General features: G+C 42.9%; 2 protein-coding genes across 3 annotated transcripts; one reads left to right on the plus strand and one right to left on the minus strand.

Annotated features, from left to right (window-relative positions):
* Window positions 1-3192: 3192 nt before the first annotated feature.
* ptmab (prothymosin alpha b) lies at window positions 3193-7626 on the plus strand. Of its 2 annotated transcripts, none has more exons than XM_080464336.1 (5): window positions 3193-3962; window positions 6309-6374; window positions 6461-6545; window positions 6627-6712; window positions 6813-7626. In XM_080464336.1, exons 1-5 carry the CDS (start codon window positions 3918-3920, stop codon window positions 6855-6857), a joined length of 327 nt encoding a protein of 108 aa, XP_080320462.1. In that variant the 5' UTR covers window positions 3193-3917; the 3' UTR covers window positions 6858-7626. The 2 variants fall into 2 exon arrangements, with proteins under 2 accessions (XP_080320462.1, XP_080320463.1); XM_080464337.1 differs by having other exon boundaries at window positions 3423-3962; window positions 6464-6545.
* A 10606-nt stretch (window positions 7627-18232) lies between these two features.
* On the minus strand, window positions 18233-20378 carry LOC308110039 (uncharacterized protein). The gene is made up of 2 exons (XM_080464057.1): window positions 20132-20378; window positions 18233-19661 (listed from the first exon to the last, which is right to left on the minus strand). The coding sequence occupies exons 1-2, from the start codon at window positions 20301-20303 to the stop codon at window positions 18610-18612; spliced, it is 1224 nt and encodes a 407-aa protein (XP_080320183.1). The 5' UTR covers window positions 20304-20378; the 3' UTR covers window positions 18233-18609.
* Between the last annotated feature and the right edge of the window lie 1265 nt (window positions 20379-21643).

A 21643-nucleotide genomic window follows, 5' to 3' on the forward strand; every position in this document is an offset into this window, starting at 1 on the left:
ACCTGATGAAAACATCCCTTTGATTTTTCTTTCGATTAACACATGTAGCAGTAAAAGAATAATTATGTGACAATACTTTTTGAATGTAGGAATTTGATCAAAAAAGGAAGGCAAAAAAAGCCAATATATTACAAGGTACACATTTCTCATTGACATCTGAGACACATGCAGACTATATTTAAATTTATTTCAGGATGTTGTTGAGACTCATCTAACTAATAATCCTTCTTCCAATCATTTAACCAAAAAAAACATCCCAGGTAAATTGTTGGCCTTACTAACCCAATATGGTAACACACTATACACATAAAGTGAATTTTATGTTTTATGTCAACAGTGTTTATTTCATAGCCCCTTATTTGTTTACTGTGACAGATCAGATCTGAGGATGCAGCTGTTGCCCCCTGTGCTGTTTGTGACGATGTTATGGTCTGTATTAATGTTCAGTTTATATGAGAGCATTTGTTGCTCCTGTCTGATGATTACCGTCACTGTTTAACATTACCTCCTCAACACACATCATTTCCCGTGTGTGAAGTGGCTCTGAGAACGCTTCATGTCCTGAAATACTGCATTCATCCCACATCGTGCAATATAAATACAAGTATTACTGGTGGGCTATTTTAGGGGGTGATAATCAAAAGGATCACTGCCTTTTGAGTGGCAGTGTGTTGGCTTGTTGTCAGTATACTCAGCTGTGTTGTAGCCATGAAGGACCAAGACAAATGTCAACATGACCACATCAACCAAAAAAAGTAACATAAATTGGCTGTTTGGCCTAAAAATAACTTTGGTCCTAAAGCCATGTCCTGACACATGACCTCGGCTGTGAGATTAAGTACCTGTCCCATCTAATAATGTACTACACTGGTGCAAATTCCCGAACAAATCTGCAGTTAATCAAATTATGTACAACCAATTGACACACAGTGAACCTGGGGCTTTCGGGGCCTCTTTGGGTGTGGGGCCCACCCTGACAGCTGGCTGGACAGCCCGCCTGCAATCTCAGCTTGGCGGCTGACATGCGCCCACATAGGACTAATAGGAATGTTAGCGGACTTATGTACACGGACTGATTGCATTTGATTATGCATCATCCAGAGCTTAATTCACTGTTGACATTTTCACTGTTTTCCACAACAGCATCTGAAGCTGTAGCCTCGTGCCCTCAAACTGTAGAAACCTCAACCAGAGGTTCTTCAGATGTTTCACTTTTGCTTTAAATGTGGGTTTCTGTTGGTGTCTCAACAAGCCCATTGGCCTCTTCACTCATTTTTGATTTGCTGCACTGTGAGAATTGTCCTTTTTTTACACAGATTTTTTTTTTTTAGAAACAATGTTTACTTTCAAATGAAAAAAAAAACAACAAAGCGGCTGTTGGGCAATAAATGCATCACTTCAGTAACGCCACCTGAAATTTTCCCTGTTGATTTAGGGTACTTACTTCATCTAGCTGTCTTTTTCTATTATTGTGACTTCATGAATACTCCCTGGAGATATTCTATGTTTCCATAATGTAATCTCTTATGTGCACAGTTACCATAGTAAGAGTATGAACAATTTGAGGCTGACTAATCTATGTTTGACATGGTGACAATAATCTTGCAGATGGGTTCTGTTGTCTCATTGACCCACTACTTTCAAACTTTTGGTTTCTAGATATTAGTGAAAATTTGTGAAAATCAGCCAACACCTACGCTGGTATGGTTCCTTTGAATATTTATGGGCAGTGATGGCCTAGTGGCTAGAGAGGCAGGCGCACAGCCGTGGGTCCCTGAGCGAGATCTGCGACCCCACCAGCTATCTGGTGACTGATGAGTCAATTCGGTGAAGAAATTTCCCCATCAGGATTGATAAAGTAGCATTTAGTTCTTTTTATTCTATATTTTATAAATGTCATGTCTTAGGCCTGACTTAATCACATATTTCATTTTATGACCTCATTAAAACCAAATAAGGAATAAATATTTATTAAAGTAAAAATTTTATTTGGAGTTTTGCAACTAATTCCTCATGCATGTTTGCATTCATTCTCAACAAGTAAATGGCAAAAAAATATATAATCAATTATTTATTTATGCACATGTGCAGCAATGATGGGCAAACTGAAAATGCACAATGCAGCTTTAAACCTGCCTGTCAGCAAATCCGGATCTGCTTGAATTTGTTCATTTTCCTATGTGAATGTCCCACACAGTCAAAACACGGTGAGTGATGCAGCTGGGACACAGAGTTTGGTTCTGTTGCAGGATCACTTTCTTCATCTGTTCGATCTGATACCTACTTAATATTTTACAGGACGGCCAAATAAAACATGAAGTGCTGAGCTTTTCCAAACAATTAAACACAGTGGTGATCATGGCGGCAAAAGTAAAAAGGCGCTTCTGCTCGGCCAGCAAATGGGAAAAAGGTAACATGTCAAAGACCGAAGTGAAACTCTACACTGCTGATGCGCTGCAGAGTCCGGATCCCTAATCCGGGTCCGCAGTTTATGGCCAGCCCACGGAGCCCAGTTTTGAATTGACGGACGTCTGGAGGAGCCAATCAGCGGCTGCCGTGCGCCAAAGCTGTATTTATTCCACCCGGTGGACCAATCAGAGGCGTCTCTTTCAGCTGAGTGCGTCATCAGAGTAGAATGTGAATGTGGGCTGCCTGAGAGCGGACCACACTCTGCTCCCATCCCCCCATCTTGACCGAGCAATGGCGGCTTGTCTTTTGCCGCTTTGTCCTTCTCATGTTCAGCTTGTAAAAGCCATGTGTACAAAACTCGGTAAGGAACAATACGTGTTTGCCCTTGTGTTTCATAAGAATGCGCGTCAATTCATGAGCACATTATACTTAATTTTTCCGCACTTGTCTCATCGCATGTCTGTTATGTCGCACTGCTTTTTTTACCCTCCTCCACGACGGGGCATTTCACTGTGGGCTCTAACAATGGAGGCTGGAGGAAATGAGGCCACCTGCACTGCACTCGCTCACTTCGACCAGCCTGTACAAACACACAGCGCAACAGTGCTTTCTGTGTTTTTGTTCGACGTAGATCGTGTGTTTATTCGTGTCTCGACCTTGGCGCACGAATTTATGGGATGTTATGTAAAAAAAAAAAAAGGAAAAAAAAAATCATGAGTGTCAAGTGCGCACATACAGAGATGAGAGGGAGTTTCAAATATGGACGTCGTGAAGGGGAGGGGCGAGCAGTCGATGAAGAGGCTGCGATGAGACATGGCGTCTCTGCTTTTCCTCCCCCGCCCGAGTCTTTTGCGCCCTTTTATCTGATTCACGGCTTTCACATGGCGGCTGACGACGTGGTTATTAAAATGTTTAATCCACTAAAACTACCCGTGATAAGGATATTCGATCTCTTGAACCCCCTTCTCCTGAACACTATTCCCTCGTCGAGGCGGTGGGCGGGAGAAGCGCTCATTCTCCGCGCGTGAGTCGACCAGATGCACATCAATCAATCAAACCGTGACACTACGTCAACCGAGACGCCGTCCATTCGATATATTTAGTGCGTAACTCAATGTAAACCGAGTTTTCTAGCGTCGTGGCGCCGCCAAAGCGACACGGGTCCCTGTTTGGTCCGTTTTGTCGGCTTTAATCGGGTCGGATTATTGTTTTAGCAAATAAAGGACGGTTGCGAGCGGCGGAACAGGAGGGGGCGTGGCCTCCGGGTTTAGAAATTCTATCTATTGTTCCACTCCAACGCGCGAAGTGAACACCTCTGTAGCGTCTCAGCCAATCAGCAGCCAGCGAGCTCCTCCGGGCCCCGCCCACTTGCCTATATTAAAGGCTCGGCCGTCAGCAGCATTGGCCACTGGCACAATATAATTCTGATTGATCCGCAAACCGAGGAGAGGGATTTACTTTATTCAACCTTTCATTTCAGCCGTCCTTTATTTTATTGAACTAAAACAATGGCAGACACACAAGTTGACTCCGGCTCGGATATCTCTGCCAAGGTAAGCCCGTCTCACACCTCCGCCGGGGCCGTTCTTGTTAAGCCCCTCAGCTGAATAAAGCTTTTGCAAGCAGTAACCTAGATTTTTTTTTTTCTTTTAAGAAAAAAAAACCCTTTCGTCTGCGCTTCGCGCTCATTCGGACTTGCAGAAGTCGGAGCCTGTTGGACACGAGAAAAGAGCGAGAAACAGCTGGCGCTCGCATGTTTTCGCTCTAAACTCTGATGGAAAATATCACTAGAATAAATCGGGGGTCTCGGCACCGCATCATGGAAATCGGCTGCGTTTACAGCTCCGCGTCTCATTGTCCGGAGAGTAACAGTCTGCGCGGGTTCTTTGTTTATACAAGCGGCTCGGTTCTCCTGACCGTTTCCGGACCGATACACTGACCCACACCGGGCGCTCCAACGCGCACTTGGCGGCTTTTTTTCGCTCCACGACCCGCGGCTCCTGCGACTGAATTGACGCACCTTATTCATGTCACACATCCTTTTGCGCGCCGTTTAATGCGAATTAATTGGAGGGCAAATGAGTTGAGGTGAGGAGCTGCTGTGCGGGCTGTTCGTATTGTTAGAGCGGTAACGAGCAGCTCGGGGACTAAATGAGATTTTGTGGAGCTTTCCAGCTGGGTTGTAGAGTGAAGTTGCTCCGTTTGAATGGAGGACGGAGGCAGGCGGTGCGTAATTCGCATCAATGTCAACTTTCTCCTCATATCCCTTTTGGGAAAAAAAATAAAAACAAAGATCATGTGTTTATTTGACAGTGGCTCTGGTTTTTGGAGTCCTCTGCGGGCCTCTCGCCTGTTTGCTCCATCCGACCCGGTTTGTTTACCGACCGGGGAAGGTCGGCAGCCGCCGCCGGATCGGACTCTGCTCATCAGCCTCAGTTTACCGGAGAGCGTCTCTCTCACGAGCCGTGGCTTCCGCTTTTTCTAAGGCATTTTTGGAGCATGTTTGCAGGGCGCGTTTATGTCTCAGGGGAAACTTTCTTTCTTTTTTGTAATGCAGCCCACTTCTCTCCCTCTCTGGATGTGTGTGGCCGGGCTGTGGAGGTGTGATGTGACGCTGCTGGTTTTCCCCTCCTTGCGCCTGAATCTTTTTTTTTTCCTTTTTTTGAGGGGGTTTCTCCTCCTATCTAACAGTTTGTGTGCTTTTTGATTGATAATGTCCATGTGGTTGGACTTTGGATTAGATTGGGTAAAACTTTACTCGCCCCCGCGGGGGGGGGGGGTCCGGGTCTCCGCAGCGGCGGAGAACGGGAAGCAGCCTTCAGATGATATGAGCAGCAGCGAGCCGCGGATCTGAATAATTATGAGAGATTATAACAAATGAACATATGGAGACGGTGGAGAGGCGAAATTCGGGGCCTCGCATTAGCGTTTGATAATCCGGGGTGCTTGTTTAGCCACCATTTATAGTTGTGGAGCATTTTTACGCACAAGCGTCCTTTTACGCACGGAGGGTGAAGTGAGTGAGCGGAGCTTCGGAGCTCAACTGGACCTCGTTTGTCTCCTGCCAAGGAGCCGCCGATGCCGCTAAACAGCTTAATGGATTTTCACCAATAAGATTATGTAAAGCAATTAATCAATAACCGTGTATGAGTTGGATGCGCGAGACGCGCGTGTCGGGGATAATGGCTCGTGAAGAGACGGTGTAGACAAAACGAGGAAGCGGAGCGCTATTAATAGGCTCGGCGGGCGGTTTTCCGGCGCGAGCGCGGACCGGGGAGGCTTTGAAGGTGTTTTTTTGTCGGCGTTTCCACGCGAACCGGCGCAACGGAGCCGGCTTATTCTCGCTTTTCGTGCCGCTTTGCTCGGCTGCCATGTGTCGTCTTCTATTGTCCTCCGTTACAACGAGCGGCCAGCAGCGTGCGTCGCGCTCGCCGCCGCCTCCTCCTCCATCACCAACACCCCCTCCCTCCTCCTTCCCCTCATCCTCCCTCCTCCCTCTTGCGCCCTCCTGTGTTATTTTAAACGGAGCGGTGCATCCTGGGTATTGCAGTGCCTCTCCCGGGCGTGTCTCGTGACATATGGCGGCAACGGCAGCCCACAGAAGACTACAATACCCAGAGTGCCCCGGGGGCCACATCAAAGTATCAGATTACAACACATTAGAGGGAATGGAGTGGGAGGAGGAGGAGGAGGCTGGGGGAGGATCTGCAGAGACCAATATGGTGTTTAAATAGGAAGGCTTCATCCTGACAGGGAGAGGGCTGAAAAATGTGCAGCTTCCAGCAACACTGGGACTCTGCTAAGTAGGCCAGTAAGTAGCTGCAGCTGTCAGGAGGACTTCGTACACCCACTGCTTTGGAAACTTTAATTTCTAATGTTTATTTTTGTTTTTTCATCAGGACCTGAAAGAGAAGAAGCTGGTTGAGGAGAAGGAGAATGGCAAAGATGCTGCCACCAATGGAAAGGTGAACATTGGCTCCACTCTGTCACTACAATCTTCTTAGATGGTTTGTTTTGAACGATGATGTAAAAGTTGTTGTGTTGGCTTAAGGAGAACGAGGAGAATGGTGAGCCTGACGTAGACGATGAAGATGATGAGGAAGTGGACGAGGAAGACGAGGAGGATGATGGAGAAGGTACAAGACTTTTGGTTCTTTACTTTTTCCCTCAAACTTTTGAAGAAATTCGATCTCACTGTGTCAATGTTTGTGCAATAGGGGATGAGGAGGACGAGGAGGAGGATGACGATGAGATTGAGGGCGGCACAAAACGGGCAGCTGAGGACGACGACGACGATGACGAGGTGAGGCAGGCGCTTCTACAAACCACCAGCACCTGAGACTCTGATCCTGCTGTGACTTCATCAGCGAGCTGACTAACTCGACATCTTCCTCTCATTACAGGACGACGTCGAAACCAAGAAGCAGAAAACCGACGATGATGATTGATGCGTTTTCCCCCCACACCATCCTGCTGCAACACTTCCTGATTCTTCACCTGTAACTTTTATATGTCACAGGTGGAGGAGCTGGAGGACAGATCTAAAGGAAAAAATAATAATTAAAAAAAAAAAAAAATCCAACATGGTCATTAGCAAGTAGAGTTCAACAAACATCCACCACATCCACACAAACACACACACACACACACACACACACACTCTCTATCTCCCCTCAAAGCTGCAAAACAAATTTTCTAGAGGAACCCGCCACCACACTGACCGCAGAAATCTGGCTTATCTTCAACAACTGCAACACAAAAGGAGAATTTGTTTGTATTTTTATTTACATTTTATATTTTTGTACATATTGTTAGGAGGAGGGGGGGGTCACTTTCTCTCTCAGCAGCGATCTCGTCAGACCAAATCGGTGCTTCTTTAACAAAAAGATTTTACTTGGTTGACCATGTTACAATATCTCAACAGATACTACAGAACATGTAAAAAAAGTAAAAAAAAAAAACAAAAAAAAAAAAACATGAAAGACAACCTCTTAAGCCGTTGAACTCAGAGCATTCCAGTAAATTTAATGTATGTACTTTAGCTGTACCATAACTAGTTTGTTTGTATGGGAGGGTAAGGCCAAAGAAAAGAGCCTCTTTTCTTTTTCCTTTTATTTTGTTTTTGTCAGCGACTTTTTGTTTTATGACGGCCTGTTTTGATGTATGTGCGAAGTTTGTTGTTTGACAATAAACCGGACTTTTATTTTGTGAGTTGTACTTTGTATCTCTGCCTGATTCTTGTTGTTTGACTCCCCTGCTGTTGGTGGGCAGACGGCAGCAAAACTCCTCAGTGTCTCAAGAAGTCACACATCACTGAGCTGCAGGTACAAACTCCCACAACTGTCGTGGTGAATTCTATCGAGCAGTTGCACTTTATATCACTCGATTTGTTGTTGTTGGGGGGGGGGGGGGGGGGGCTCAGTAAGCAGCTTTTATTTATAATGTAAACTAGAATTGAAGAATTTGGATTATTTTGGAAGCATGTCTTCAAATAAACATTATGAAATGGAAGTTCAAAACAAATTGGGAGGGAAAAAAAAACAAAGCTCGATTTCATATGAGCAATAGCACCACCTATGTTTCAGTTGGTGCACTTGTTTGATGACACAAGCACTTTGTGGTTCATTACACACTGAACTATAATACAACCCAGTGGTTCCCAATTTGGAGGGTGAAACAACCCAGTGTCCCAACATGTTTGCAGACTCACAATGTTTCATCTGTAATCAATGTCGCGTCTCATTGGACCTCATAGGTTTGTACTTTTCACCCTGCCGCACATATTTATAACTGGTTACCTCTTGAGTCTGACCAGCGATCAAAAACAGACTTCATTTGACTTTTTCTAGTTGACACAGTTTTCAGCCTCATTTAAACAGAGGTGGGCCTCAACACAATGAGGAACAAACAAACCCAAATTGTATTTGACCTTTGAGAGGAAGCAACCACACGTCAATGGGAGGTGCCTTGTTAAGTGCCTCAGTGCAAAACTGATGTTTGATGGATGAGTGTGAGTGAGTGAATGATTAAGTAATTGCACGAACGACTGAGTGATTTGGTGCATGAATGAAAGTAACGGGACAAATACAAAACAATTAAGACTAAAGCTGCTGAAAATGAAACCTGCCCGTTGAATGGATGAACCGACATAAAACCAGCCGTGACTAAAACACAGTACAGAAGGTATTTCTACTCGTGTCATTTTTTTTCTTGTACACACATTCTGTGCTTGTAACTAAGAAGAAAAAGCTCAAACTGCTGATTTATCTTTGCACCAAGTTAAATGTTTGTAAACAGCTCTGTGAGGAGAGAGAAGGTCAACCAGCTCGATGACGCCCGGCCGTCTGTGGTTCAGGAGCACAGACCCTCAGTCAGGGAGACGATGTGTCACTGCAATACTTTTCTTCATATATCTTAATATCTTTTAGACATTTCACGTGGGACACTAGTTGACACTCTCCCATCACAGTGGTGTCTGTGCCTTTCAGTTTGGAGTTTGCACGTTCACCCTGTGCGAGCGTTTATATCTGGGTAACGTCTGGAGGAGATTCACGGGTGATTCCAATTAACTGTGGGAGTGAATGTTTGTCTCTGTGCATGTCCTGCGGTGGATCCTGGACTGCATGAAGCTGAGGAATAACTGCACAGGTTGAGTGCAAAAGTTGCCTCAATACTAAATACCTCAGATACATTTGTTGTTGTGCATCATGAAGATGTTCCACATGGGTATCGCTGGCAGACTACTGCTGCCTGTAAATAAGGATTACTTCAGAGATTGCGGGTCATTCTTCTACCGCACAAAGGGAACAAATGACTTCTAAAACATTCCAAAGCTTTTTCTGTGTGAATGTAGGGACACAGAACAGCTTCTGTCAGTACTTCTGATACTTTTACTCCCTGCAGATACTGCCTGATTCTGCATTTGTGATACTTGTACCAAACTGATATAGGGAATAACTTTCAAGGATATCATAGCTTGGCGGGGTTTTTCTTTTCCCAATACTGTTTCTGTCTGAAGCTAGAAAACACTTGCAATAGTTGCAGTACTCCCCGACTTTCTGGGAAAGTAAATGCTGCACAAACCTGACAATACTGTCAGTGCAGATTTAACTGTGTAGTACTGTACGACTCTGAAACACCGAGGAGAGTCCAGGGGGCTGCGGGTTCACTGAGCTGTGAGCTGTTTACTGTTGGTACAGTTTCCTGTCAGAGTGAAACTGACATGATGGATAAGGCTGGGCTCAGTGTGTGTGTGTGTGTGTGTGTGTGTGTGTGTGTGTGTGTGTGTGTGTGTGTGTGTGTGTGTGTGTGTGTGTGTGTGTGTGTGTGTGTGTGTGTGTGTGTGTGTGTGATATGAACCTGCTCGATATATTCACTTTCAATGCACAGCTGGCATCTTGTATGATTTCTGTCTGTCCTGAGTGAGTCGTTGGTTTTCATGATAAAAAGTGCACAAAAAACAATAAAGTTTCATTTGAAAATGGAATTGATATTTTATTGTTAATCGAGGGATACTGTTAATTGAATTCTCAAGTTGTAAAGAAGTATTTTTAATTGAATAAATATGTGTTCTGTACTAGAATTATGCAGAGCCTCATTATGAACTGGTACTATAGTGCCAGGAGTGCCATATCAATTTCTGCACATTATCAATTTGTCATACATCATCAAATGTTTTTGTGTCAAACATCTTTTTATCTTTCATTGGTATCATCAATTGGTTTTTTTTCTTTTTGTATATTTGATCAAATACAGATATTGGTACTTTTTATTGGTTGAAATACAATTATTTATCAATAGGCAGAAAACACAAATGCATTTTAGGATTTATATTTCTTTTTCTGCAAACATTTCTATTCTGTTTGTTTCTCTTGCAAGCGTTGACATATCGTACTTTATTTCACACATTGTACTCTTCTAATCAAATTAACAACATGTTAAAATAGGTTAAACACATTTGATTTTGAAAAAAAAAAAAGAGTTATTTCCTTTGATAACAGTTGGTCCTCTCTGTGGAAATGGAACGAAATAAAATGGTAATTAACAACTTGTAAATATTTTCAGTTAGAGTCGCATGACCGATAAAACTCCAGTTAAACCAGCAGGGCTCGGGCAGTGTGCTCCCAGTCACCAACAGGTGGGTATTACTGTCATCTTATCAGGTCCCAGTCTGCTGCTGCTTTTAAACCAGATCAGATCTGTGAGCTGAAAACCTGAAATCCCTCTTACCTCAGCAGGTGGTCTGACGCAGCACCCCCCCCCCCCTCCACACACAAATCTCGCATGGTTCCTCCCAGACTGGAGGAGAACAGCTAAAAGAGCGGCCCACTGCTGCAGGAGGGAAGGGGGAGGGCGTGGTGCGGTTACAGACCGTCGGTTATGATCCCTCCGCTGCAGGTAACCAGACCACGATAACAAGACTGCCCAGTGAGCTCACGCAGTTTATGTAGTACAACTTCAACATTCAATGTGTATTTTTCAGGATTCAGACCTTTTTTTTTTAATTGACTTTAGACGTAATATTGCGCCTGAGTGGCTGCAGACACAAATCAGCTGAAATGTCACCAGGTCTGACCAGATGGTATCTCAGTCTGGATTAACACTTATTCTGTAGACTCAAATTAGCCTCACGTACACTGGTTAATGTGTGAAGTAATGGGGGGACTTTTTCAGGTTTTATTCACTTTTGCATTGAAGACACACAATTTCTTGCATTATTGAGCCCAGTTGTTTTTTTTTTAAAGGTAATTGAGTGAAACGTGACAATATTTAGTAAAATGCTCTTTTAACCGCTGGATTTAAGTAAATGGGGCAATTTCAAAAGTCTGAATTGCAATTATAGTAATTCATGCCACACAAAAACCGTATGCTTAATATTGCTCTGGATTTGTTTGAGTCTCAGATGTTTAATCCAGAGAATTTTTTACTTCAATTATCAGAAGAAAATGATGCAACAGAGTCTGCTTGTGGTGCCATTCAGGAGGGAAAAAGAGCAAATTTCTCATAGAGTTTTGAGATTAAAAACTTGAAACCTCCCAAAGTTTCTGACAGTGAAACTGAGACGGAGATGTTTGTTTACTGATATAGTTTAACCCTTTAAAGCTATTCTGCAAATATATGTATACACATTGCACCACACAATCAGTTTTGGAATACAATGTTTTGTTTTTATTAAATATCTTTTTATTCCATTTCAAACTTTTGCGACAAACTAGTCTGTAAACATTTGTGGCAGGAATAAAGATTTCTTGGTTTTTGGATCCTCTTCCTGTGTGAACTGACACACATTCAGATATGAGTCCTGACTTGACTTCAACCCGCAGCAGTTAAAAAAAAAAAAAAATAATAATAATAATAATCCTTCTGCAGGTTAGACGTGTGTAACAGCTAACAGCCCGGCACTGATTGGCTCTGCTCACTGCCACCGGGACAATGATCATCCAATCAGGTGAGTGCATGTGAAGTTTGAACTGAGAAGCTCCAGTTTCCTGGGATCACCTCCTGCTGCAGGTAATCTCACTGCGTTTGTTTGATAATCTGTGTTGTTGGTGACAAAATAAGTACACTGAATATACAAAGTCTCCAAATAGTATTCTGACTTTTACATCTCCTACTGGTGCAAACTTGCGCCCTTCATCTCAAACAAAACCAAACCTCAAATCCAGCGATGAGGAGAGGACCCACATATGTCCTTGAATCTGGACACAGCGACACACTCCTGCCAGAGAGTTTCAGAGATTCAAGTGTCCAAAACATCAGGATCAATCTCTGAAATAAAAAGTCACCGTTCACCTCAAGTTGTTTTCCGGTGAGGATTGTTATCTCAAGTTGCAGCTTTCTTTCACAATCAGGTTTGGTGAGATTAGAAAAGGTTCTGACGCGCGTCCTCCTCCGGGCCGTGAGACGACTGGGACCCGGCTGTCATACTGTTAATGTGTATGCTGATAGCAGATGGACCGGATTAGGGTTTTAATGATTGTCCATCATGTTGGCAATAATGTTCTCCTGAGGGGCTCCATTAAAGAACTAGTACTGACGTGAAGCGTCAGTACACACTCACCAGCCACTTTACTAGGTACACTGCTGGCACTAAGCCGGACCCTCATTTGTATTTACAGCCGGAGATTCATCAAGACGCCGGCGTCTGTTTCATGTTGACATGATTGCGTCACAGTTGCTGCAGATTTGTCAGCTGCACATCCACGACGTGAATCTCCCAACTGCTCCATCAGAAGATTGTTCACTGTGGTCATACAGGGGGTGAATGTGGTCAGCATTAACACCATCACACCACCTGTAGCATCCTGAACCACTGACCCAACACAGGAGGAATTCATGCCTTCATGTTGTTTACACCAAATTCTGCCTCCACCATCTGAAGGCCGAAGCACAAATCCAGACTCACCCGACCCGGAAACATTTTTTTTCTGTCTTCTGCTGTCTGATTTTTGGCGAGCCTGTGCAAACTGCACCTTTAGTTTCTTGTGTTTGACTGAGAGTGGCTCAAGGTGTGGTCTTCTGCTGCAGTAGCAAACCAACTTCAAGGTTTCTCATGTTCTGCATTCAGAGACGGACCTCTGCGTGTCTTGGTTATAAAAATGGTCGTTTGAGTTACTGTTGCTCGTCTTTCACCTGGACCAGCGTGGTGCTTCCCCTCACACCTCGGCCTCGGAACTCCAGCAGCTTGTCTACAAGTGTGCATAATACAGTGGCCAATGAGAGCAGAGATTAATGAGAGCCACATGTTTAGTGTCTTTACCCTCTGATCTAATTACATAAATGTTTTGATGTCCCTGTCTGTAACAGTATAGTGAAAGATTTAAAAGCGACGTCGCTAGGAACGCTTGGCGGCTACAAGCCAGTTCTCCCTGTGGTCACCTTTCTGACACCTCCTGCTCAAAACTCCCCGCTTGCACGGTCTGTATTCATACTGAAAATCAAGATCAAGCGAGGTTTTTACCCTTTTTTTTTTCGTTGTTACACACGTCTCGTTGAAAAACTCAGCTTAAGGCGTCTTATTATTATTTTGTGGGATGGCTGCTGGGAGGATCTGTTGCTTCCAATGGACGTTTGGGGTGTGCAGTTGCGGAGCATGGCGGCCGTCATTGTTATGTGTGCGTGTGGATAGGTGAATGTGGCTGAATACTATTAAGTATGGTGATAAAACCACTGTTGGTCTTCTTAGCAGAAAGCTAATTATCCTGGAAACGAGTAAAAATCAAATCTACATTTGCTTCATAAATGTGTGCTGAGGCAGCAGCCCTCAGCTTGTTCGTCTGCAGGGCAGGTCTCCACTCTCCCTCAGTGCGTTGCTGCCCCCGTGTGGCCAAACTAGAAGTTGCAGCATGTGGCCTTTCGTTGGTTCAGTTACACAAATAAAATAATTGAAATGAAAATGTGAGCTGCAGAGATTCTCATGGTCGGGATGGTTTGGACATGAGCTGAGGAGAGCGAGGTGATATATTGGATAAAGGTTGTTGGAGATGGAGCTTCAGGCAGGAGGAGAAGAGGAGGACCTCAGAAGAGTCATCATCATAGTGAAGGACATGGACATAGTCGTAACAGAAGATGAGGCAGGGGAGAAGGTGGAATGGAAGTAGATTAATCATCAACTCAAACTTGTTCATGGTGTGTTGATATTTGACTCAAGCATCAAAACAATGTGAGCCTCCAGAGTCTTCACTGTAAATCTGAAACATATTTCCACCAGGAACACTGTTCAGATTTCTTTAATGGTGTCTGCAGATGATCGCTGCTCCTTAAGATAAGATATCCCTTTATTTATCTCGCAATCAGCTGCAGCCGGAGCTCACCTGCACAGGGTCTGCTGCTTCTGACAGATTCAGCCTTCATCAGCTGCATTTTTACAGACATTTCCTCAAGAAATCTACTGTCGGTGTCAAATCTCATTGAAACTTGTTCAGTGGACACAATGTTTTTATCAGAGACATTTCAAGGACACATCACTCGTATCTTTTGTGTATTTCAAACTCACACAATGCTAAACGCTCATTGAATCACAAATCTTCTTCTCCTGCTTCACCTGATAAATATTTCTTTATTAGATGTATCAAAAGGTGGGGAATTTGCGCTCCATCTCCAACTCACAATACAAGAACAGCCTCAATAGTTTAACAGGTGATTTCGAGTGGAAACACAGACCATTGCCCTCATAATGCTTCATTTGAGGAAACTATATAAGGATGGGGACGAACGCCACGCGTGTCAAAGACAAAACCATACAGTTGTAAAGCTGTAGAGCACATGTCCCCTTTAAGTACAGCAACTTCAAAACTTTTCTCAGTTTTAATGCCTTCAAATCCAACGGATTACGGACATATGAGGAAGAGCAGTTTCTTTTATTGACAAATTGCAGGTGAAGTCGTCTTGGTCATGTTTACCAAGAGACTCACAGGGTTGATTCATGGTTAAACTGCACAATCCAGCACTTCTGTTTAGGCCCCTGAGCCTTATGTTTGACACCACTAACACAGGAACCAACAGACAAACGGATTTTTTTTCTCCCTTGTCATCATTCAGCATGTTTTTACCTAAAATCCTACATTTTAAAAGGTGTTTCAGATTCTATTCCACCCCGTTGTTGTTTTCCTCCTTCCCAGAGCTGACTTCACTCTGCTGCTCTGTTTATGACACACATATTAGAAGAGCCCTGCGCAGACCTTTGTTCCCAACCTCCTTTATCTTTATCTCCAGTGTTCCTGACGACTTGGTTTGCATGAAGAGAGCAACTTCACAGCTTTTGGCCTCTGAGTGTTTTATTCCACTGGAAGGAGCAGATGCCTCCTGGTTCCATCGGGTTGGATGAGAAACTGGTTGTTTTCAAATATCAAACTCAGGGGGTCAGTCAACACACACAAAAAACAAGGATCCTATTCTTTTGTAAGTCAGTTCTTTCACTTCTTATCGTACTATGCTGAGTTATTTCTATGTATGTGTTTGTGTATCCACCTGAGCATGTGACTCGATCTCCAGCTCCACTTATTCAGAGGAGTTCACTGTGTCTGTGCGGCTGAATTAGTTTTGTTGGAGTATGGCTGGATGGTGAATGACACGGGGATGGTTTGGTGCTGTGTGAAGGACAGTAAGAAGCAACAGAAACACAAAGTCTGACTCGTCCCATAAAGTTCAAAAGAAGTTTGAGTTGATCTTCACTGCTGCTACAAGGTTGTCGGAGACGAGCACCAAGGAAATGCTGCTGAAACAAAGAGATCAGAGCTGAAACTGTATTTCAACGGGCTCCTCACAGCGGGGGGTCCCCCTCGCAGCTCATCTCTTCACTGTTGTGTAAACCACCAACCTGAACAGCACAAAGAAAAGCTTTCACAACACGCGACAATGGCTTCAGATACAGATGGAGGGAAAGAGGGAACTCCTCCTCCTCCTTCCACCAGCACACTGGCCCCGCCCCTCCCCGCCCACCCTCATTGTGTCACTTTCACACCCAGTCCCTATAGAACCCCCCTCCAACACACACACACACACACACACACACATTGTCTTCAAGGTTGTTCCCTAAGGAAGCGTTAATTTAGAATTTGAAAAATGGCCCCGCAACGTTTTACCTTTTTATTCTCCCTTATTCTGTTTTGTGTGTTGCTCTAACTCCTCCACCTCAGTGTAAACTTAGTCATCCTTTTACTGACATAATTCCCACAAAACCCTGAGAATCATCATTTCACAACATGTACGTCACAGTTTCAAGCATTTATACATTTTTTGGAGCATCTGTTTGAAAAAATTGGAATAACATCGAACCCTATGGAATATTTGATGCTTTAAAGGTTTTATTTTTTTTTTTAATTTGGGGACTAAAATAATTCCAAATAAAACCAAAAGAGCTTAAACTATTTCAGGTTGTCTTTGATAAAGATAAAACATAAGCTTCACTGTTTACTTTCTCCATTGAGTTCCTGTTTTCGTGCTTCATCTGAGTCACTTTCAATTCTCCTTTTCTTTGTGTTTTCTTTACACCGTTGTTCAGAAAGGTGTGGGTCCGATGCAGGGCCACAAAGAGAGACAAACAAGTTGATTTAATCAGACTGGAACTCAGGAAATCTGGATTTGCAGTAGATTAAAGTAGAGCTCAGCCACACAGTAAAAAGTAAGCTCTGTTTTGAATGTTCATGTCAAGTAGAAACCCAAAGTCTTGACTGAACCCAGAAATGATTTTCAACACAGATGAATGTTGTTGTTTTGGGGTCCCGCGCTGATGTAGTGGTTGGCACCTTTGTCTTAAAGGACTGGGAGGCCTTTCTGTGTGGCGTCTTCATGTTCTCCCTGTGTACATGTGGATTGTTGACCCACGGTCAGGTGGGAGCGGGACATCGGTACAGAACACCGACTACAGGCTCCCACAAACGATTTTCGTCCGTCTGAGACAGAAGATTCAGCCTCTGCTTTCAATCCAGTTGAGGAAATGAAACAATGTTGGTTTTAGAATTGGGCAATTTATTAGTTGTTGTTGGAGGTTTTTTTTTTTTAACTGCATTGTTTATTCTGCAATTGGTGGACGTGCTGTCAAATTTAAAGGGGCTCCTCTTATTACTCACCATTGAGCTCTTCTGCTATGAGAATGGATGAGAAAGTTTCACTCCTCTTTTGAGCTTTTTTTTTTAAATTTTTTTTTATCAGTTTTAACCGTTTTGGCTCTTTTCAGGAAGTTTTGCACGTTTTGTCCTCCAGTTTATTTTTTTTCTCCAAGAAATTTTTGTAATTTCATTTTTTTAAAGACATTCTTTTCCCATTTCCTGATGTTTTCAGCTCCCCCTCCCCCCCATTTTATTTGTTCCCTATTTAAAATCCCTTTAAGCCCAGAGTTAAGAGGCCTTTTGAAAATTACTTTTGTGTGTAAAAGCCCTGAAGAGCCTTGTAAAATCATTCTGTAGCCCAAGATGCTGTGTGGTAGTCACTATAACAGCCTATTTATTCCAGCAGGAGAAGAACATAAATGGCATGAAATAAATATTTGGTATTTTACCTTTTAATCTAATAAACCATTTCCCCTTGTATACAGCAGCTTGAATGGAGTTTATAGTTTCTACAAATTAAACTCACCAACTAAATTTGATTTGTTACGGAATAAAAGTTAGTTTCAAATATAAATTTTATATTATTATATAATTTCCAGAAAGTCTTGGTGTGATGTACTTTAGATAAAGCCTGATTGACGTTAAGAATAAATCTTAGGTATAAACCATTTTTACATATATACAAAATAACCAGACGGTTTAAAAGGGACAATTATTCCCTCAAGGAAATTAGCTAAAAAGTTGTTCTTGTAAGCATTTTTCCTTTCTTAGTTGAATAAGCATTACATACAACAAAAACAGTACAAAGTGTAAATCCACATCAACGTTGAAATATAAAAAATAAAACTTGGCAGCAGCAAATGACCTTACGCTGTCGGAGTTTGATGCAGTGTACAAACGCGGCCACTAGATGGCGTAATTGCTCAAGATTCAATGTAGAAACTCAGTGACGGCTTGTAAATCATTTTAAGTCTTAATCAGAAAAAAAAAAATACTTATTTCATTTGGAATTTTCTTAATATTCTGAACATATAAAATGTAATTGAAATCATTTGTATTGTTTTTGTTATAAGGTAATGATTGCTGTTTCAGCAGCACAGGAACATGAAAGATTTCCTTTGTTTTTACTTCCATATTAATATTTCTATTTCAGTTAACTTTTTTTAATCTAAATGTCCTTTGTTCAAAAGCTTTGCTTCGTACTCGAGTCTTCCTACATTAACATTGCTAAATGGTACCGATCCCAAAACACAATAAATAGAAAAAGAAACAATGAGTCTTGTTTGCACACATGCAAAACAATATTTATTCCCCAAGATTTCTTAGAATAAGTCAGTATACACAATAAGTCAAAAAAAATTGCAAACTAAACAAAATGTCAGATAGTTCAGGGAAAAAATAGGTCACAAGAAAAGCTGTAACTACTGCACCACTCCCTAATAGTTCATGTTTGGAAGGTTTTAAAGATTTCTTCTGAATCAAAGTTGTTCAGTAATAGTTGTCAATACATCCAAACGTACATCAGAACATGTACAAAACTGTAGATTCACATGAGTTTTCTTAAGTCTAAAAATGTTCTACTCTTTTTAAAGATGCTAAATCCAAAGATACAGAAATAACAACAATTCTTTTCACTGCGGTCATTTCTGCGTTACAAGTTCTCGTTTGAGTGAGTTCTCATGTGGTACAGCAACTTATAATTATCTCGAAAACCTTTCCCACATATTTGGCAGGCGTGCGGCCTCTCGTCCGTGTGGATCCTCATGTGCCTCTTGAGCGTGGACGGGTCCGTGAACGTTTTCCCGCAGGTGTCGCAGTAGCACGACTTCTCGTCGGTGTGCGTTTTCTCGTGGTACGACAATTTAAAGTTGAACTTGAAACTCTTCCCGCACGTTTTGCAGGAATACGGCTTTTCGCTTGTGTGGATCTTCATGTGGCTGCTCAAGCGCGTCTTGCAGATAAATCTTTTCCCGCAGATGCTGCAGGCGTGCAGCTTCTCCTTGCTGTGAATCTTCATGTGGCGCAGCACAGAAGAATTGTCTTTGAAGCGTTTCCCGCAGACTTTGCACGCGTACGGCTTCTCGCCGGTGTGAATCCTCATGTGGCGCAGCATGACCGAATTGTCTTTGAACCTCTTGCCGCATGTTGCACAGGCGTACGGCGTCTCACCGGTGTGTGTTCTCATGTGGCGCGACAAGACCGAGCTATCCCGGAAACTTTTCCCACACATTTCACAGGAGTGGGTTTTCTCGCCCGTGTGGATTTTCTGATGTCTTTTCATTATGGACACTTTCTTAAACACTTTCCCACAAAAGTCACATGTAACAGACTTTGGGAGCACATCTGTGTCACACCGACTCTCCGACTTCAGGTGTGCGTTTCCAGCTGATCTTGAGTCGACACGATCGCTTCCTCTCCGCTCTCGCTTCCTTCCTGCAGAAGAGCCGTGAGAGAGGAGCGGCTCACCGTCCGACTCTGGTCCTCCGGGGTCACTCCCTCCATGGTTGAGAGTTACCACGAAGGTGTCGATCTCTTGCTTCAGCACATGCTGCTCTCCATCCTGGCTGAAGAGGTCGTGTTGTTCCTCCTTAATCTGCGGAGGCTCTGGGTCCTGATCGTCCAGACTGGAGCCGCTCTCCTTGTTACAGAGCAGCTGCTCAGAGAAACCCTCCTCATCCTTGTAGCCGTGAAGCTGCGCGAGCTCTGGAGGGACACAACAAGAAAATCACTAAGCTGACGGCCCAATGACACACGTTTAAACAAATGCTTTTGATGGCCACACCTGATCATTTCAAATTAGAATAAGGATGCGAGGCTTTGATAACAACATCATTCAGGAGGGTTTGACAATGAGAAAAAGCATTGGGGTGTTCCAACGCCGCCTGCTTTAGGAAAATTGGAATTGAAATCAGCTTTTTTTTAGTGAAAGGCCAATTTGATTGCAGTTCACGAGTCCAAGCAGCCTCTACATTACACAGGGTTTGTACATTAGTACTGCCTGGGAGCCCACATGGTCCTCATTCACTTATCAGCTCCTTACAGTTTTCATAGACACAACTCAACAGTTAAAAAAAAAAAAATGGCTCATCTAATTATTTCTGAAACTTTTACGACCTGTGTTGCAAGAATACTTTCATTTGTAAGTTGACGAGAGGAGATGGAGTTGTACGTACCTGCTGTGTGCGTCTGTGTTTCCGGTTTCCAGATGTTTTCCAGCAGTCTGTGCTGCCGATCGATCTCCTTCTCGTACCGGATGATCGTTTGTTCGAACACTGAGAAGATTTCCACGGCAGCAGCAGTCAGCCGCTCGTTTATAAAGTCTCTCAAACCCTGCACGGAAGACATTTTTACGTCACCTGCTCAAGACACACACACGCGCGCAAGCGCGCGAGCGACGTCTGTTTACTTCCGCCGTGTGTCACATTGCGAAGTTCCGACGGAAACAGTCACGTAAAGCTCGTCCAACATTTTCACTGACGTGATCATTTTGTCACGTCTAATTTCATACAGTCATGTCAATTCGGACAATACATTTGTAAGCAAGTCACTTATATATGACAAACTCAAAAAAAAAAGTATTTAGGAATCAATGTTATCCAGGGCACACTTTTAGTCCCAATACTTTTTGGAGTGATTACATTTATATCAAAAGACACAAGGAATTACTCAAAGACCACATTATTTATTTACATCAATACTGCGAGTTGAGTGAAAGAAAAGTACATTTGGTGAACTTGCATGAGTCATGAAAGGCAATGCTTATTTATTCCTTTTTAAAAGAAGATTAATCCGTGTGTGTTTTTTCAAATGTCGCGTTTCGTGTAATATTGAAGTTTACATAGACAAAAACATTTTCCTTCTTAAGTAACACAATTAAGCACATCGATGACAAGACAAGCTGTTATTCATAATTGAAAAATGACTGGATCAGTTGGATGGCCTTTATTTTACATATAGTTAATTAGATATCTGCACTAACCTTGGTTGATAGGCTGTTTAACCAGCATTGTTTTACACAACAGACACCATTTTGTTTTTCAGATTGGAGACTTGGAAAAAGAAATTTGAGAAAAGCAAAAAAACAAAAAGCAAATTCTTGTCAATGAAGAACCTGAGGCTTGCCTCAGGCTTGTCCACATGTTCTTTTTCAAACTTCAAACGTTGCTTTTTGTGGTGAGGACGTAGGAGAGTTTTTCTTCTGATGACTCTTCCATGAAGACCATATTTGTGCAGGTATCACTTTATAGTTGACTAGTGTACCACAACTCCAGTGTCTGCCAGAGCTTCCTGGAGAGATCATTTAGTCAAACGTGGGTTCTGACTTGCTTTACTCACAATCCTGTGAACTGTTCTGTCTGATATTTTTCTTGGTCTTTCAGATCTTGCTTTGACCTCCACTGTTCCTGTTGACTGCCATTTCTTAATTACATTCCGAACAGAGGAAATTGGCACCTGAAAACACTTTGCTATCTTCTTATAGCCTTCTCCTGCTTTGTGAGCATCAATTATTTTCAGTTTCAGAGTTGTAGGCCACTGCTTAGAGGAACCCATGGTGCTGGATTGTTGGGACAAGGTCAGATGAGTGTGGGTATTTAAAAACCTTTGAAATTTGCATCATCTGGTCTTTCCTAATGGTGATTGAGAACAAGCTATGACCCTGCCAGGTTAATTCAGGTCTCAGCTTT

This window comes from Lipophrys pholis (genome assembly GCF_963383615.2).
Source record: "Lipophrys pholis genome assembly, chromosome: 1".
Lineage (NCBI taxonomy): Eukaryota > Metazoa > Chordata > Actinopteri > Blenniiformes > Blenniidae > Lipophrys > Lipophrys pholis.

Bases quoted from the DNA above. Each gene is read 5' to 3' on its own strand.
- ptmab (XM_080464336.1), top strand. From the start codon at position 3,918: ATGGCAGACACACAAGTTGACTCCGGCTCGGATATCTCTGCCAAG. The intron at 3,963-6,308 runs GTAAGCCCGTCT...TTTTTTCATCAG, and splicing joins GCTCGGATATCTCTGCCAAG to GACCTGAAAGAGAAGAAGCT. The intron at 6,713-6,812 runs GTGAGGCAGGCG...CTCTCATTACAG, and splicing joins ACGACGACGACGATGACGAG to GACGACGTCGAAACCAAGAA.
- LOC308110039 (XM_080464057.1), bottom strand. From the start codon at position 20,303: ATGTCTTCCGTGCAGGGTTTGAGAGACTTTATAAACGAGCGGCTGACT. The intron at 19,662-20,131 runs GTACGTACAACT...GTGTCCCTCCAG, and splicing joins AACACAGACGCACACAGCAG to AGCTCGCGCAGCTTCACGGC.